Below are 18,983 nucleotides of genomic sequence, written 5' to 3'. Positions count from 1 at the left end.
CCTTGCATTTTTACCCTATCAGACAAACTCATGCCAGATGTCCATGCAACCATTCCACTTTTTATTAATATTTGCACTGACCAAACATGCCCAGTTTTATTACAGGCTTTTCACGTGCCTTAAAATAAATTAGCGTTCGTTGGCTCCATTTAACTACAGGGCAAAGGGAGCTACAGCGGGGTCAACAGCCTTCTGCTCCAACACTCAGCATGAGCCACAAGTGAAAGAAGGTCTTCCTGGTTCCAAGTTCATTTACATGGTGCTTTTCCTACTTTAAAGGAACATGTTGGGTTTCATAGGATAGTATTTCCTGGCAAGGTCATTCATTTTCATATATACACTCTGTGACTTTCGTATACTGTAGGGAAGCAAAGATGTGTAAAAGATGTGTTGTCCTCAGGATAAGGCTCTTGTTTCAGGACCTGACCTATGTCAAGTGGTTTGCCATGTCTTATTGATGGGTAGAAATGGTAATGGCTACACTTTCATTTATCATCATAGCTTATCATCATAGCACTCAGCATGATTACTGTGTTGTAGAGACTAAAGAACGTCCTCCTCACCCCCCTTTCCAAATCTCCAGATCCCTATTGTGGACTAAGATCAAGTACAAAAGTCAGAGATCTTATCTTGCAAGACATGGGGTATATTACTTCAGGTCTTCAAATGGGTGGCAAAGCAGAGTTCACCATTATTTTTCTCCACTATTATCCTCATTCATATTTCAATTAGAATTTTACTAGGAAGGATACACTTTGTAATGATGTCAGATAGGAGTGAGAGTATTCAGGATTCACGCCAGTATTTTTGACCCAGGTCTGTTTTGAAACATTCTAGGTTATTCCATACAAGCTGAGAGTGTTCTCAACTTCCAAGGTCAGTATGCACCCCCTGGAGTGATGTCTGAACTTGCCCTTTTGGATGACCACTGATTCAGTCCATAGCATTGTTTCTTCTCTCTGTGTGTGTGTTTAACTTGCTATTTGACTTGGCTAATTATGCATGGAATTCTTCCTATTCCAATAATAAGAAAGGGGAAAATGTATTTCCCTGGTCAACTGTATGTACAAAGCCCTGAGACTATAGTGAAGCAGAGTAGTAAATTTTCTTTTTTTTTTTTTTTTTTTTTTTTTGGAAAAAAGCCACTCATTGACCTTTTGGATTTGAAGCAGCTATATGTATTGTTTAGGTATTCAATGTGACTAAACAATCTTTGTGGTGCCTGATTCCTTGATGCCCTGCTTCTGGTGAATGAAGCTCTAATTTATAAGAATTCTGGCGTGCACAGAGTTAAAATACTTCCGAGTCCCCCCTGTCTGTGTTCTCTAAATCTATGATCCAGGGTTGGTCTAAGGGTCTTGACCTTGTCACTCTTTCTGAGGACAAGAGAAGAGGAACAGATGAATCCAACTGTGAATGCAGTATCCCAGAAAAGAGAGGCAAAAATTCTTCTGAGCACATGGACCTGTTCAAACCTCAGTCCGCTGTGATGCTTGGCTGATAGTTGATAGTGAGACTGTCAGGTTGGTTTTGCTATTTAATGTGTACATAAATAAAAGGTCACTGAGTTGCTTAAAATCTTTCCACTCTTTAAGTCTGTAATTAGGAGAACCAACGCCAGCCAGGCTTGCATGCAAACAAGCTCTGTATAGGAGACACAGCACACTAGTGCAAAAACATGCCTAGATAACATAACTTGCCAGAGAGGATTATTTCTTCTTAGTGAGTCTGCAGAAGCCCTTTTCTGTACTATTCAGAATTTGAGAGGAGAAGAGTGGATTGAGAGAGAGAGAGAGAGAGAGAGAGAGAGAGAGAGAGAGAGAGAGAGAGAGAGAGAGAGAGAGAGAGAGAGAGAGAGAGAGAGAGAGAGAGGAGAGAGGGGGCGCATTAGTGAATAGCGAGTGTGCCATTGATGTTTGAGCGCACTTCTGAACTGGCTTTTGTTGAGACTATCAGTGTAGAAAGCATGCGCTGTCCCAAATCCGCTGTTACTATGAGAAATGAGGAGCTGCTTTTAAGGTATGTTGTTGGGTCCTTTGTTTTTAATATGAGCTTTTCTAGTTCTGAGAGCTGTTGGAGACACTAATCTTGCCCCGAATCAAGCAGCTTCCTTATCTTAGAAGAGAAGGAGGGGGTGAAAGATTCTAAACAGAGAAAGGGAAATGAAATTGAGACCAAGAGATTGGGGGAGAGAGAGAGAGAGAGCAAGCCAGGGAGAGAAAGAAGGACTGTTGTGAGGGAGTTGTATGTGTACTAGTTGCCTTGAAAGCAGACCATGCATTTGCTCCCTGCTATCTATGAGCAGCCAGTGGATGTTTTAAGGGTTCCGAATCTGGCTGTTGGTTCGTCTTTTCTTTTGCAATGTCTAAGCCTCTTTCATTATTATGCACTCTGCATGGAATAATCACCGAAAAAGGAGCTGAGGAGACTCCATATTAGACTTGCGTTCCAAATACCACTCTAATCTGGACTTAGCACCTAAATAGTCTTCCCGTGTTATCAGGTTTGGATCACTTTATCCTGTTTGCCAAAATGTGTACCTGTTTGGAGACCTCTGTTGATGCATGGCGTCCTGGGTCCTCATGTGTGGGGAAGCAGATATCTGCTTCCTGCATGGGTGTTGGGGGTTCTATCATAGACCAAGAAGGAGTCACAGCTGACCTTTTGGGAAGCTGAGAGAGAATTATGATAGAATTGGCATCCTGCTTTTAAAAATGCAGTCTTTTGTTTATTTGCTAGCAGACATTGTAGCACTGAATACATCTTTGGGTCTGACAATGGGACCGGTCGAACAATGGAGCTGTCAAACTAGCTTAATGCATGTCTGGGGCTGTTTTTTTTTTCCTCTGTGTGTGTGTGTGTGTGTGTGTGTGTGTGTGTGTGTGTGTGTGTGTGTGTGTTTTCCTCATCACCCCTTTTTATCTCCTATAATCTTGCTTATATGGACTATCAAAGTGAAGAGCTTTGGGTCTGCTTATTTGTGGTTTTATGCTTTTAAAATTTTATTATCTACCATTCTCGGAGCTTTTTGCATTTTGCAGTTACATTGGCTGGATTAAGTTAGAGATTTATGGCTTGTCTCTCTGTTAACTACAGAAAGAAAACTTATTGATTGAGAATGCTTGTAATACTATTATCATTGTGGCAAATGCCTTGTTGATCGGACCTGATTCTACTGTACTTAATGTTTAGGGTTTTAAAATGTGTCCTTTTCGGGGACTTATGGAATGTAGCTTGAAAGAGAAGTTAACAGGGCTATCTATGTTTAAGGCTTGAGTAGTGAGCATTTCTAGTTTTTAGCTTTCTGTTGGGTGTTCATAGATAAACAGTTTAGAAATCCAAGGACAAAAGTAAGAACTTTTGCCTTTATAATTTTGATCACAAACTATTGTCCTGTTACTTAGCTATGTTAAAGGTTTCAGTGGAATATATTGATTTCTGACTTAATGCTCATATTGTTATAAACTGCAATTCTGTGCAAGGCAAGTATTTCACGATGCCTTTCATTTTAGAAGATAAACATTGGTTTCTAAGGTGAAAATTCTGAGACTGTAGAAGAGAGCATGGAAAAATCTGGTTCAAACTTCTCAAATGTTGAAACCATTTTTTTGCACATTAGATGTAAAAAGAATAGACAATAAATTAATAAGTAATTGGTTTACATGAAAATCCTCTTCCTAAGGTTGATGTCTATGAAGAATATATTCATAATATTTTAGTGCTTGCTTAGTATACTGTTTGTGTCAGATCAATATACTAGATGCATATTAGTAAATTTATGGAATACATCTAAGGGCCTAATTTGAGAAACAAAAGGGGAATTGGTGCAATGAATAAAATTAAAAGTCAAAATTTGTTTCAAATATTTTCTGGTAGATTTTGGTTCAAATTGGCAATGCTCCCCATCAGTAAGGAAGGAGATGTATGCAGTATTTTAAAAAATCACAGTTATGAAGCACCAGTTATTCCTTAAATTTGGACCTGAATTTTAATTTTTTAAACTTAAGGTGAAATGTTATTAAATACTTAATGTAGAATTAATTACATAAATGTTATTGGTTACCAAAAATTGTCTTTGCAAGTTGAGATTTCCTGCCGGTAATATTTTCAGAGCTTAGGTACACCCAAAGCATATGTGTGTGATGTGATAATATTCTTTAAGTTATCCATTGTGAATAGAGTGGATTTTAAAGGCATGCTTGTTATGTTCCCTTAGTTCCAATGGGATCTGAACTGCTCCTTGCATTGGGTATACCAATAATTGCTTTTAGGATGAGCTCATAAAAGGTAATGGGTGAAGCTTCATATCCGAGGCTAACCAACTGTTACCAGCACACCCAGGTTCCACTTTCATGGGAAAATTTCAATCTAAAACAGAGGTTGCAAATCAGTGTGTGTGTGTGTGTGTGTGTGTGTGTGTGTGTGTGTGTGTGTGTGGTCTGAGAGGAAAGTAGTCTTCCACGCTTGCTAGATGCTTGTCAGGAATTCATTTAAATAAAGAAATCATTTGGAGACCACAGCGTTGAATTTTTTTCTAAATTGGTAATTATTTAACTATGATATATTCACTTAAATTTCTGAGTGCTCATAGGTAAGCCAGAAATGGGAAATTCCACTTTCCTCCTTTCTCTGGTGTTTTGATACATTATCAGTTTTCAGAATTTGGGACCCCAAACCTATCCCCCACCCACCATGCAATTCCAGCATCCATTATACAGAACAATGTGATTTTCTCTATACTGATGGAAAAAGTATATTGTCGAGAGTTGGCAAACTTGTCTACTTTCATATCTACAAAAGTAACAAGACAATGTGTCATGCTATTCACCCCACATGCAATGATTTTCCAGGATGGTGACCTAAACAAATGTAGAAATAAAATTTAATTCTATCCTCAGACCTGAAGAAAAGGAATAGGTGAAGATTCAAACTGGTAAAATGGTTTCTTTCACTAGAAAATAACAATTACACCCCAAGCCCCTTTATGTAGGAGCCTCGGGAATATTTATATAAATGTGTTCAACAGACCACGATCTAAAACCTCCAGTGTATTAAAATTCTTTTCTTTGTAAGGATGGAGCCTGATAATATTTCTTTATTGGCTCTTCGTTTTTTATGTGACTAGATAAAATTGCAAGACATCATTTGGGGGCTGGAAAAGTAACGAAGAGCATTTGACTAATATTTATACCTAGGACTTTTTAGCAACGTGAATTGTGCTTGAATACCTGGGAAGTCATTCAAAGAGTGAATCAATACTAATTATTGTAATCAGGGGGTTTAATTAGGTGAAAATGTAGCTGATGGAAAGTTCATTGCTCACAGCCCTGGAAACACCCAGGTTGATGAGAGGAAAGGTAAAATGAAAAAGGAACGTGTTACATGGGGTGACAGTTCAGTGTGGAAGGTGCCAGCAACTGGAAGGAAAGATATAACCTGATTTCTTATCGTTATAATAGCAATGAAATTAGAAATGTCCAACCTTTTTGTAATGTAGATATTTGAATAAAACTTAGGAACAGAATGCAGTTTGCCTAGCAGAACCTCTGTGCTGAGACATTTATTTTCCCTTTTTACCACTGTAACAAGCTCAAGTCCACTTAGTGACAGTAATGTCTTCTTGAATTGCATCTTACAGCTTTCACATAATTTCTTTATTTTGCTAATTCCCAAAAGACTTGGTGGCCAGGGAGAGACTCCTCTCTCTCATTTCCTAGAACTATAGATTGCTCCTTTAATTACTGGACTTGCAAGTTTTTCTGAGATAAGGTGACTTTTATTCTGTAGAAAAGACGAGGCTATGGTGGTATGAAAGAAATTATAATTTTGTGGCATTTTGCTCAGCTGACATCAGGTAGGAAGAGGCTGCCAGAGAAAGAAGGTAGTGCGAGAATGTGAAGATATAAGGTGTTACCTTGTAGCCCACATAGAGCCAAAAGGAAGTATCAGAGAGCTGGTGTGCCTTTACAATCACATGGCACAAAACAAAGGTGACATGTCTGTGTGTCCATGTGTCTGGATCCGTGTGTGTGTGTGTGTGTGTGTGTGTGTGTGTGTGTGTTGAGCTCCACTCAACTCAAAGTTGCTGCTGGTGGACTCTGACCTGGTGAAAAGTCCATTTTCTTCCCAAATCCACCCTCATGCATCACAGAAAGACATTAGAAATCATCACGTATGGGAGTGACCCACCCTGGCACATTTCCCAGTGTGTCAAAACTAAGTTAACAGGACGTGGCATCTGTAGAGAAAGGATTGTCCAGAGTGACGTGTATCACGAGAGCAGTTTGAGCTTCTACTGCCTCAGCATACTTCAGGTTGATCTGCCCATTGTTGGCGACACAGGCTAAGGATGAATCATTGGAGTTTATGAAGCAGAACTATCAGCATGCCTCGAAGAAACAACAACAACAACAAAATAGAACTTACCTGTAAATATTATTCCATTCAACAAAGTTTGTTGTGGTTACCAAGAGGAGCTTGTGTACTGCTGGTTCAGTTGAGATTCATGGCTTTTTAATCTACATCTTGAGAAAGCTCACAGCTGGAATCAGTAGGAACTCTGTATAGTGGTGATGCTGCCTTCTATCAGAGAAGTGAGTGGTCTTTGCATAAATCTACCTGCATTTTTTCACCTTCTTGGGAAGTCACAAATTTTGGTCCTGAAAATGGGCCACAGGTCCTGTTCATCATTCCTTCCCTTTGAATGGCATTCCAGGTCCCCTTTCTTCTTAAACAATACTCCATCTCTTCCATCTGGGTTAGGCTTTAGATACATAATTGAAACTTGAATGCTGTAAGATTATGATAGACTTTCTCTCTTCTCAACTGCCTTTTTTAGTTTCTGACAAAGATTAGGATATGAGATGTTACTGTAGAAAGAATATGATTAAGACTTATTCACAATTGCTCTTTGCTTGGCATTACATGAAGCACTTCTGTTCATATCATCTAATATAATTCTCATAGATACCAAAGTGGTCATTATAGTTTTTTCCATTTTAAAGATGGAAAAACTGAGATTGAGAATAGTAAAGTCACATAGAGACTTAGAGATCATAGTGGAAAGGACTACAACTCAAGAAGCAGTTAAATTCTTTCCCTAGGCAGTGATGATTTGGTATTTGTGTCACATTTTTTTCTGTTACTGTGAATTGATCTAGGATTTTGAATATTTTAGGTAAGGGTTCTATCACTAAATACTATCCAACGATTTCTGTATAACCCCTCCCCCTCTTGTTTTCTTTTGAGATTGGATCTCACTATGTTGCTCAGGATGGGCTTGAACTCATTCTGTAGACCAGGCTGATCTTCCCAACTCAGTCTTCTGAGTAGCTGGGATCATAGGCCTATGCCATCAGGCCTAGTGATACCTTCCATTTTAAGAAATAGTTGTTTGTATTGTGTTTAATTATGTATATGGTTATTGCCGGTATGGGTGTGTACATGTGAGAGAGTTGTGGGTATATGAGTAGGTAGTTATACATTGGATACCTGGGAGCTGGAGCAGCAGATGGTTCTGAGCCACCCAAATGGCATGCCAGGAACTGAACTCTGGTTTCTACATGATTAGTATGTGATCTTAATCACTGAATCACCTGTCCAACCTCAGATATTTGCCATCTTAAAACCTGTGTTGCAGCATTCCCACCATACACTTTGATTGGCAGATGCATTTCATTTGCCATTGATAAAACTGTTTGTTATCAGTAGCCCATCACTCATGATCTAATCAAGACACTGCTCACAGATAATGGTTTTAGCTGTTCTATTCTTCCTGAATCACAATTCTTTTAACTTTAGTTACTTTCCATCGTCAGTTTTTGGGAGAGTGTAAGATTTGGGGGGGGGGCAGAAGAAATAAAGACCAATAATAAAGGATTAAAGGAATAAGGAAGAAAAAATTTTGAAAGCATCTCATTTGCTTACCTTAGATTTTTAAAAGGGCCTTGTCATATTTTTTAGTAAGGATCCCCATTTACAGCCCATGCTGGTCTCAAACTCCCTATCTTCCTGCCTCAGCCTGCCACACAGTGAGGTTTATAGGAGTATGGCACCACACTTGGCATTCATGAAATCTCAGAAGAAAATATTCCATGCCTCATTTTTCTTGGACTTTAATACACACAAGAGCAACTGATGTTGGAAAGAACAATAGAGAATTTTAAACCACCATTGATTTAAAAAGTGAATTTAAAATTATCATATTGCAACCATAACCAATCAAACAACAACAACAACAATACACACACACACACACATACACATACATGTATTCAGTAAAAGACACTTCTTGGCCATCAGATAGCTTCAAGACTCATGAGAAAAAGAGCGAAAATGGTGGTTGGAAAAGGATTAATGGTACAGTGCACATAGATGGATGTTGAATGTGGCTGTGAAGGATGTTCAAAATAGAAATAATGAAGGGGGTAAAGGCGATGTCTGACTTCGTTATTAAAACCAAGCCAAACAAACTCCTGAGCTTCCTTAATTCCCAATGTCTCTTCTCTCTCCTTTCTTGCCATATTCGTCTAAAATAGGCCAAATGTAGCTATTACTATTAAGAGAGAATTGAGAGACAGCTTTACACTCAACAATTGAGATAAAGAGCTAAGACATAGAGAAGAACTACACAGTATATTCACCATAGATAGATAGTTATATTACTTCTGTGAAATGGCAAAATTTCCATGAAGATTTTGTGTGGTTCTCCTAAGAGAAAGAAAGAAAAACTTCCTCTAATAGACTTAATAGAAATTAGCATCAAAAGCAAATTTAAATAGTCATTTGGTATCTTCAAACACCTCTCTATAAAATAAAAGTGGTTCCACATTTGAACTATTATTATTGGAGGAATTTTTCCTGATGGCACTACCTTGATGTATTTTCAACCTACACATCACTTTAATAGCTCAGTTATATAATCACTGTAGTAATAATTAGGCTAACACATCATACTTGTCTGAGGATCATGGCAAGCTTTGAATTATCATCCATGCATCTCTACTAAGAAGAAGTGGCTACACATAAGACAAAGGTCTGGTTGATGAATCAGAAAATTAAATGACTTTGTCCCAGTGTCCCGTCAAATTATTTGACAAAATGAAATTCAGAATCCAACAGGTTTGGTTCTTAAGTACCAATATCTTTCCACTCAGTTTGAAAGTACCATTTGTTCTAAAGGGTCTGATCTGTAAACACCAAATCAGATATCTTCTGATCTTATGAGCCCATATCTCTTCACTGTAAGTAAAGTGGATTCGTGTGCTTTATCTCACAGAAATCCAACCTTTTAGTCTCTTAATCCTCACTCTTCTTCCAGTTGTATTAGCTTAGGAAAAAGGAGCCTCAGACAAATCAGGCTGATTGTCTTTTTCATTGGCGATTTTGATTCCGGATAAGATCTGCCTTAGTCAACCGAGCCGAAAGCTTCCCACATCCATTTGTCCATTTCTTTTTATTCCATGCCCACCTGTTCCTGCTCTCTCTCTGGGACCTCCTGTTATGTCGGCAACTGTGTCCTCCCAGCTGCTGCTGCTCAGCTGTTGTACTTTGTCAAGCAGCAATTTCTCTTTTTAAAAATCTGACAACTTGGGAGAGAGTCAGATAACATTCTATGGATTAGGGGAAACATTTGATGGGATGGAGTGTTGATGAGTGGATTGGAAGGGAATTAGGAACTTCATTCTGGTAAGTATAAATTTTGTTCCTGCCGCCAAACTGGCACCAGATAAGGGCACGAGTATCATTTGACAAATCTCAATAACTTCCAAAGGATACTGGAACATTCCTTCAAAGGAATGTTACCCCCAGTCCCCCAGTGCCTTCTATGTGCAAATCTCCATGTTAGACAGGGAAGCCTTTTTTCTTTTCGTTTCCCCACCCCTTCCCCAGACTTCTTCCCAATGCTCACATTCCATTTTCTTGCCTCATGGTACACAATCTCCCATCCTCCCTCCTGGCAGTGTCTGGAAAGGAATCCTGCTGCTCCCTATAGAGACAGCTGTTGCCACTTCAGAAATCAGCCTTGGTCAAGGCAAGTGAAATTTGATTTCTGGTCCACATAAGTATCCCTCTTCCAGTTCCTCTCTTCACTTTGGTAGCTACCCACCTCCACAGGCACACAGCTGTAGAGGAGAGTGCAGACGCTGTCTGGTTCCCATTCGAAAGAAAGAAAGGAAAAGTGAGGGGAACACAGGAAGGAAGAGAAGGCTGAGCAGGAAAAGATGGAAGGCTGCAGGAGTGGTGTAATGGAGAAAGGAGAAAAGGGAAAGGGCAGGTTAGCTGGGGAAATGAGGCAATGGCTGAGCTCTGGGCCTGAAAGACCCAGGATGTTGACATTCTCTGGCCTTGGAATGGAGGCTCCTGACAGCCCTGGAGGGGCATCTCATTTTCCAGTACGAAGGTAGGTATGAAAGAAGCAGCTTTCGTTGAAGGGACTCTTCAGAAGGAAGAGAAATTTACCCTGCTGTATTTTGGCTCTATTAAAAACAAATAGAAACAATAACAACAGCAGCATCAACAAATGAGATTGGAACACGTCAGTGGAAACTGTTCTCCAAGAGAATAGACTATTTAATATTCCCTCAAAATGTAAAATGGCTGTTTAACAACTACTTCATCTGCTTGGCTATTTAATTTTACCTATCTAGTTATAGGAATGTGTTAAAGAATCACTCAATATTGGGAGAGCAGATGTGATGGATTTAGATTTATGATTAGTGATAAGTTTACTTATAATATATTGCTAGGACTTGTTTGGGGTTGTTTAAAACGTTTTTAAAGACATTGTTTATTTTTGTAAGTTGCTATCAAAATTAGAATGAGCCAAGAATAAACACATGTCCAGGTACTTAAAATTCATGTTGATTTCAAGCTTATTGCCTGGAAATGGTGGAAAATCTCATAATAGGGCCTGCATTTCTTGCTCCAAATGGCTCTGAGCACACTGGGCTTGTTATTTTGTTTTTTAAACTGAAACAACCATGTTCATAAAATTTGAATTCAAAAGTGTGATAGGGAAAAGATGTTTTGGCCTTTGGTTTGTACTGAGTAGCCAGTAGTGAGTAAAGAAATGCTTTTAAAAATGGGACATTTGGAGTCCAGTGAACAATAGTACCACATCTTTGTTAATTGCTGATGGCTAATGCTTTTAAAGGTACAATTACGTGGGGAGTTAAGAATAGGAATAATAAAGGTAGAATTTTGTCTCATACAACGTTATTTGCAGAAGAAAATAAACTTCTTTTATTATGAACATTAATCATGGCCTGTCAGTGTCAGTTTTCAAATCCTAGCACACATTTTGCAAAAATAAAAAATACAAAATAAAACATTGAAAGATTCAGTCAATGGAATGCATTCTGATTCATTGAGTGACAGGAAAAGTATTCTTCCATTTTAAGCCATGTGCACTCTTATGCTCAATGTGTTTATTAGCACCCTGTTTTATTGAGAGTTGTTTTTAACACTAGTGATAATTCAGTGCTCAGACAATGGCCATTGGACAAAACAGTACGGGATGCTGAGGAGGGAAAGCAGAGCTGAAACAGCACAGTGCACTGCCTTTGCCTTGGAAAGCCTCATATAAAATGAGGTCATTCAGAAACTTTCCCTTGAAGTGCTTCCAATTCTTGAATTGCCTTTTGTTTGGGAAATGAATAGCAAGTTGATTAAAAAAAGGAGACAATTAGGGGAGGTAGGGGGATGGGATAGAGAAGAGCTTAAGGTTTTGTTCCAATGGAGCTAAAACTACGAAGAAACTTCATTGTTCCTGCTAGCCTGGTCCCCAGGGATGTCTGCACAAGGTGGTGTCACCAACTAGTTCATGTCCACCAGAGAGACCCTGCTAACGTCCTCGCCCCCCTTTCACTGCTGTTGATAAGATCCCTGGCTTTAAAATCGCTTTTCATTGAACCCAAGTGTTCAGTTGTGGCCCAGTGAAGCTGCCTGCCATTTAATTTTAACTGCCAAAACATGATACCTGATGGCTCACTGCTGTATGGAAATTTAAAAAGGATCCTTGTTGAGTCTTTTTTTTCCCCTCCCTCTCTCTTTCTGCCAAAGCAGTAAAATGATAAATTGAAGCTTTTCATCAAGAGCTATTTGCTTGGGCATTTTATGTTTACGTTGATTCTTCAGAAGTGGACAGCATGCATGTGACATAATCATAGAAACTGAACAGACATGAGAAGTAAAAGCTGTCATTGGAAGACTTATGAATCACCTGTCTGGTGGGAGTGGGCACATTTTGCTTCCCTGTGACTTCTCCATCAGGTGCCTATGCAATCACACCATTATTTGTGTATTTGTCAGACAGAGCATTTAAACTCAGCTACACTCTGTAAGCTTTTCTTGGTTCATATCACCATATTCCATGTAGTGTGGTTTTCTTTTATTTTTGATTCTGGTTTTGCTTCTAACTTCAAATGGCCAAAGCAAATGTGCTTTGAAAAGCATGCTACACTGTAGTTGTTAAATAAGGCAATAACCTATGCACTTGTAATTCTCTCCCCATGACCTACTTACATCCTACTTCACCCTCCTTATAGTATGATTAAAAGCTGCTTTGAATCCACTATTGCCTCAAGGGATTTGAGGCTAGAATTTAACAAACTGCTGAGAAGGCTTAAGTTAGTAAGAGGGCTCCCCTACAGCTTCATCTAACTATTCACATGCAATTAAAGAGAAAATAAATATTTTAGAAGTATATATGTTAATGGAGCACTTTCTACCTTATAGAATATAGGTGCATACGGAGCTTTGTTCTGGAGCTGATTTGAAAATGCTTTTCTTTTTAGTGTGGTTGTGTTCTGTTTGTTTTGGAGGTTGGCTCTGCTCGATCTATCTTAAATTTGCTATACAGTCAGCTCATTGTATGCATTCATAGTTTTGCCAATACTGTATAAAAGTAGATCCAGAATTGTCAAGATTTGTCTTTAGTTATCCAGCTAACTACTTTAGTAAGATAATTCCAAAAGTGGTTGGCAATAGACTGGTAAGGAATAAATACATCAGAATTGGGGGGGGGAGCATGGGTATGGTTTTGTTCTAATAATTCATTTTTGATGCAATTGTCTGTCAATTGATTGTAAATTGAGACCTGGCTCCTCCAGAAAGGCAATATTTAAAAATGAAAGCTAATTAAGTCTTCCTTTTTAACTACCTTGCAGTTAGGAGGCTAAAAGCCAGATAGGTTGCTCAGCTGAAGAAGGAAATCAAATCAGTTAAGTTTGTGTGGACTTAACTGAGTAGCACAAGTCTGTTACTCCATATTGCTCACTATCCCATTTGGACTTAAAATTGACACATAACTGTTTTGTCTATAATCTCTAAGGAGAGTTTCCACTGTCACCCAAGAAACTGGTGAGAAAAAATAAATCTTTTCTTTATATTGTGTCTGATAAATTTAACTATTGTTCACTTATTTTAACCATTTGGCTACCACAATCCAGGCATGCCTTGATTTGTGCAGGGGAGGGGGGAACAGCTCTTTAGTACAAAGCTCTGGATTTCTTTAGATTAACCACAGCATAGTGTAGAAATAAAAATTTCAAACAAGATCATAAAATATATACACACTATGTATCATTATGTGTATATATGCCTATATGTACACATATACTTAGTGTATACATATGCATTAATTCAAAGTTTAAGACATGCCATTTGAAAATGGAACAAAAGTTACTACCACAAAAAGTATACTATAAAGTTTATAGCGCACAATTTATGATGTTGACTTAGACCATGAAATTACACATACGTGTATCTACACAGTGAAAAGTTTGCTTTAACCCAAATAGCCAAACTATGAAACGAGGACAGCAGGCCGCGTTATACCCACTTTCTTGAAAACTTTTGTTAAGCATCTATATATTTGTGGCTTTTCTCTCAGTTCCTCCTAGTATATCTTCCTACAAATCTCAGGTGTGACATGAAGTCACAGGATTGGCTTTTAATGTTTTGTGTTAAATAATAGCAAACGCCAATTTTGCGATTCACCCTTTTGAAAAACAATTCGGCTTAGGACTGTTTCTCATTCTGAGACCCTTTTATGTCCCTCGGTGTTCGAGTAGACACGAAGGCAGCACGTTTGTCCTCAAATATTCCTCGGGCCATTTCTCCTCGTTACTTCTTCGCCTGGAACAGAGCTAGAAGACCATCCCAGGGGCTGCTGGCCAGCCTCACCCCGGGTGTGTGTGTGGGGAGGGGGCACGGAGGTCACGCGCGGTGCCTGTGTCCCGCGGCTCCGCACTCCGCGCGGCCGTGGGAACCGGGCGCCGAGCTGGGCAGGGCGGCGAAAGCTCGGCGCCCGGGGGGCTCGCGGGGCCGTGCGCAGAGGCCGGGGCGCCGGGGCTGGCCGGGCGGGCCCGCAGGGGTTAAGCGTGGAGCGGCCGCCCCGGGAGCTCCGCCCCCGCCCGCCGCACCTGGCGCTCGGCAGCCAGGCCGCCCCGGCTGCTGGCTCGCGGAGGGGATTGGTGGAGCGCGGGAGGGAGAGAATGTGACAAGTGCCCGCTTCGGCGGCCGCCCGGGGAGGCCGCGCGCACCTGTCCCTGCCAGTCTCGCGCCGCCCGCGGCCGCTCGGACGCGCGCACAGCCCCCCGCCGCTGCCGCTGCCGCCGCCGCCGCTGCGTGCGCTGAGAACATGACTTCTGCCTTCAAGCTGGATTTCCTCCCGGACATGATGGTCGAGGGCCGCTTGCTCGTTGCTGACAGAATGTGAGTGGCCGAGGGCCGAGTGGCCGAGCGGCCGAGCGGGGCGTCGTCTCCTCAGAGGCAGCGGCCGCCTCCCTTGGCGTCTTCTCTTCTGAGGACGCGGCCCGGACGGCGCAGGGCCGAGCGGGGCGAGCGGGGCGAGCGGGGCGAGCGGGGCGAGCGGGGCGAGCGGGGCGAGCGGGGCGAGCGGGGCGAGCGGGGCGAGCGGGGCGAGCGGGGTGAGCGGCCAGCCTTCCCGGGGCGTGCCGGCGCGGGGCTGCCGGGAGGGGACCCACGAGCGGTCGCGCGGCGTCCCGGGGCCCCGAGCTGGGCGCGGCGTCCTGCGATCGGACCGGCCGGAGGGAGCGCGGGGTCCGGGGAGGGGCGGGCGCGTGCTGCCTTGCACGCTCGTGTCATTAGAAATGCGGGGTGGCCCGGCGAACAGCCCTGGCTTTTGCACTCAGTCCCGAGATGGGAGAAAAGAGGACGAGAGAAAGGGGATAATTACAAACCCTTAAAACTAGCCGGGTGCACTCTTAGAGAAATTAGAGGTAATTTTTACGTAATCCGGATGGTTTTGTCTGATAGGCGGTCTATGATTTAATAATTAATGTGATTCTGGTCGTTTTACGTGTCGACAAACTAGGCTAGAGCGGTTATTGGGACAAAGTAGAGGGCTGGGATCCGCGAGAAAAGGAAACTATGTATAATTTTTATCTGGCTGGTTTGTCTTCGTGTGGAAGTTTCTCTCTTTAGCTCAGGAATCCCAGTAGGATCCACTTGTATTTCTGGCATGTTATGTAAAGAAACCCCAGATAGAGAAAGGATTGCCAGAGAGAGATGGAAAAGTCTGTGTCCTTCTGAGACATGGGGTGTATACAATTCTCTTATCAAGTGAGGTATTTGATAATGTATCAGATGGCGGTGGCCTGCTGCTGTCAGCCAGATAATGTACAAATTTTTTCCTGTTCTCTCCACATATGCTTTCTGGCACCTTATGGTAGTCGTCAAAACGCTCAGGCCGTTCCAGGCTTTATGATCCATTTTCCTGGCAGCTAACTTTGCCTTGTGATGCTAGATTCTTTTTCTGGTATGTTAAGTATTATGAGTTGAGAATCTTGAGAAACTCCCTCCACAGTGGCCCTAGAATTTAAAAAAAAATCAAGTGGGTGATAAGGATGATAGAATCTATTAAAATATGAATTGTCTTTTCAGTCGATATTAAGGCTGCTAACTTGAGAAGACACGGTCAAGTTCACTGTCTCAGAGATAATCAGATAACAAATTAAAATGTCTTTGGCACTCTTTTGGCACTTCTTTGAAAAATTAATCTTGATTAGTAATATTCTCATGATAGTGTTAAGAGATCTCTATCCTGGCCTCCCTTTCAATATAAACCTTGCACGCACACAATGCGTATCTGCACACGAATTCCTTTGCAAGTCTTACGTGATTTTCTCTATTATGCTGGAATGTTAGAGTCAAGGAGTTGGATTGATGATGATTTTGAATTTATGGTCACCTGCTCATAAGTGACATACTATATCCCACTAGTGAATGCTCTGGGAATTTAAAGCATTAATGGCCTCTGAAAGATGTAGTCTCTTGTCGATTAAATTACGGATTATGAAATTTTAATTCCTCCTTTTCATTTGGCAGATGAATGTGGCTTGCTCAGACTCTCAGCTCTCAACGGAGCTTTGTATCTCAGCCATGGAGGGTTTTTATGAATCCTAATATGACTTCTACCCCACTTTCCTTCCAAAAGTTCATGATTTCCAAACAATAGCCGTTGGAATTGGCCCCAGATTGTTTTGAGTGTTTGTCAGCTATTGCTTAAATGAACTAAGAAAACAAAAGGATTTACAAATGACACTTGTCTCCAAGATAACTGTTTTACATCTCCACAGTTCTGAGAATGCTGAGACATATTTTCCACAAGAGTGTGTAGTTAACTCACGTTAGAGACTGTGTTTTGAGGGCTAGAGGTATATGAAGGGGAACCTGACTTTTAAAACACTTGAAACCCACCTAGGCAGTGTGGGTTTTATAGCCATATTTGGACACTGCAGAAGATAGCTGTGTGGTTTTATTGTTTGGGGGACTGGTTGCCTTATGAGATGTATTGCCACTTGAACTAAAATGCAGTCTGCTAGATATTGGCCTGTTCAGAAATGGAGTTTAAATAAAGCATAGGAACTTTTCTGATGTTGGTTTTCTAAATCAGTAGAACATATTTTCTCAATGGTGTTTTCCCACAGGAATATATTAGATAAGTTTGCAAGATGTAATATGTTTGAGTCCTCCAGGCAGATGAACAAATAGCTTTTGAGATGAATTATTACGCTTGATGGCCCCATGAGCCATCCCACGTTTAAAGAGCCCGCATCATTTAAAGTTCGGTAGTAGTGTAGAATTGCCATAACATATACTTCAAAGTTTGGAAATTTTAAACATTCAGTAACAAAACTGTAAATAGAAATAAGCATTTTAAATAATTGTGGCTGTTTATTTTGTATTATAAACTATTGTTCATAGGGAAGCATACTAAGAATAGGAACTTTTTCTTCATTCTATTTTAAGCTGGGAATTGGTTTCAATTGAGATTGGGGATGAGTGCTGCTTCTTTGTTTTCCCTCATTAGTGACACATTTAGAGTCTCCTATCTTTGGCTTTTTATAATGGCTTAGAAATGACAGCCTACAGGTGAAAAAATACGTGGTTTGAAAATTATTAGTTTAGTTCAGTATTTAGATTTGCAATTTTAGAAGGTTGAAAAGAGCTTACTGATAAAATGAAATCTTACTTTTTATCCACATTCAGTAAATAGCCTTAAAGAAAATAAATCATCCTGACTATAAATTAATAAACGTGGGGAATTTATCTGCTTGTTGATAAGAGGCAAAAATATTTATCTATATGTAAGTAAACTGAAAAGGGTTCCTCAGGACATCATTGTTAAAGTTAAAAGGGATTTTGAGACCACCTCATCTGACCTCATTTTACAGATTAAAAAACTCTTCCAGGGCAATAGGACTAGCCCCAGGAGGCATAGTCACTATTGTTTCTGTAAAAGTGAAAAATGTGTGTTTACTAAGCTGTGTGGCTACTGTGCACCAGAACACTTGATTTATATCGACTCTCATCCTCGTGGTAGGTAGGGAAAGTAATGTTCCTATTGTACAGGTGGTGCTTAAAAACCAAAATTGTGCCATCTGAGAACAATGTATCACCTAATTAGAATTGCTATACATACACTTTTAGTTTTTATTCAACCCAGTTTACTACATCTCTTTATTAACTAATATACATTGATTTAAACTTTTTTTTTAAAGTTTACTAGCAAGATGAAGATTAAAGCATTTGGAACTCCCTACCTACCTTTTGAATTGCTTTTAAACTTTATGTGGAAAATGTAATTACAAATCATAAAGTGACAAGATTAATGACATTTACCACCTGATACCATAATGATCACGAAAGGAGACTAAAATGAAACTCTGAAGGAAGAGCTATGTATACATATGGTTATTTAATGGAGAATTTTAAACTATTTTGGGGTAGGATTTTCAGTTAACAGTAAGTACTTTAGTATCAGCTGCCTTCTGAGACCAAAAGTACTTGCCACATAGATTTTTGAGGATGTGAATCTTGTCTTTGATCTGGGCAGAGGTATTACTTTAATTGTTGAGTCTTGCTATTTAATTGTAATGTGCTGGATGGAGATTGCTCCAGCATCTGTTGATGAGATGCAGTGAACTAGGAAAACAAAAGCCTTGAAAGACTAGATAAAAAGGCGATAGGATTTTCAGATATGAACCTGGTAATTAAGATTTCATGGGATGATGTTTTCTACCTCAGAGTGTGTTTTTTCCTCCCCCTAAGAGCTATAATAACACTATGTGGCCTTTGAAGAATGCAGTCTTTCTGTTTTACATAAATCCTCAAACTTTTAATTTCTTTTTAGCCTTTTTTCTTTATGGTGTGCAGGATTTTGTTCTTCACAAATTAAACACATAGATTACCCATAAAACAGGTAGTGCTATGATATGCTAAATCTACACATGAATGTAGATACAGCTAGCACATGTTAAACCCCAAATATTGTACAGGAATTCATGTAGTGTTTATAACAGGAATCTGAGATCATTAACAGGAATTTTAAAAAACAAAATGAACCACACTCTCATAGATGCTCCACAGCCCATAAGCATCCCTTATTTGCATTTCAATGGAAATGTTTTACTTTGAACATGTGTTAAGGAACTAAGTTAATAAGTCATTGCTCT

General features: G+C 40.1%; 1 protein-coding gene across 12 annotated transcripts in view; it reads left to right on the top strand.

Moving 5' to 3' along the window:
• Celf2 (CUGBP Elav-like family member 2) overlaps positions 1-18,983 on the top strand; it is an 826,625-nt gene that overhangs the window by 497,389 nt on the left and 310,253 nt on the right. For 3 of the 12 annotated variants that reach the window (XM_040756174.1, XM_040756172.1, XM_040756173.1), the window contains exon 1: positions 1,879-2,019. The exons of 4 other annotated variants lie outside the window; for them this stretch is intronic. In XM_040756174.1, coding sequence (XP_040612108.1) covers positions 1,913-2,019 — 107 coding nt within the window. In that variant the 5' untranslated portion in view covers positions 1,879-1,912. Of the gene's footprint in view, positions 1-837; positions 877-1,878; positions 2,020-2,226; positions 2,504-14,502; positions 14,719-18,983 lie in introns of those variants that run through there. 5 more of the 12 variants (XM_040756180.1, XM_040756179.1, XM_040756171.1 and 2 more) reach the window with 5 other exon arrangements.

This window comes from Mesocricetus auratus, unplaced genomic scaffold (assembly GCF_017639785.1).
Source record: "Mesocricetus auratus isolate SY011 unplaced genomic scaffold, BCM_Maur_2.0 Super-Scaffold_100013, whole genome shotgun sequence".
Lineage (NCBI taxonomy): Eukaryota > Metazoa > Chordata > Mammalia > Rodentia > Cricetidae > Mesocricetus > Mesocricetus auratus.
The sequence above is the reverse complement of the archived record's forward strand: the minus strand, read 5'-3'. Positions and strand labels throughout refer to the sequence as shown.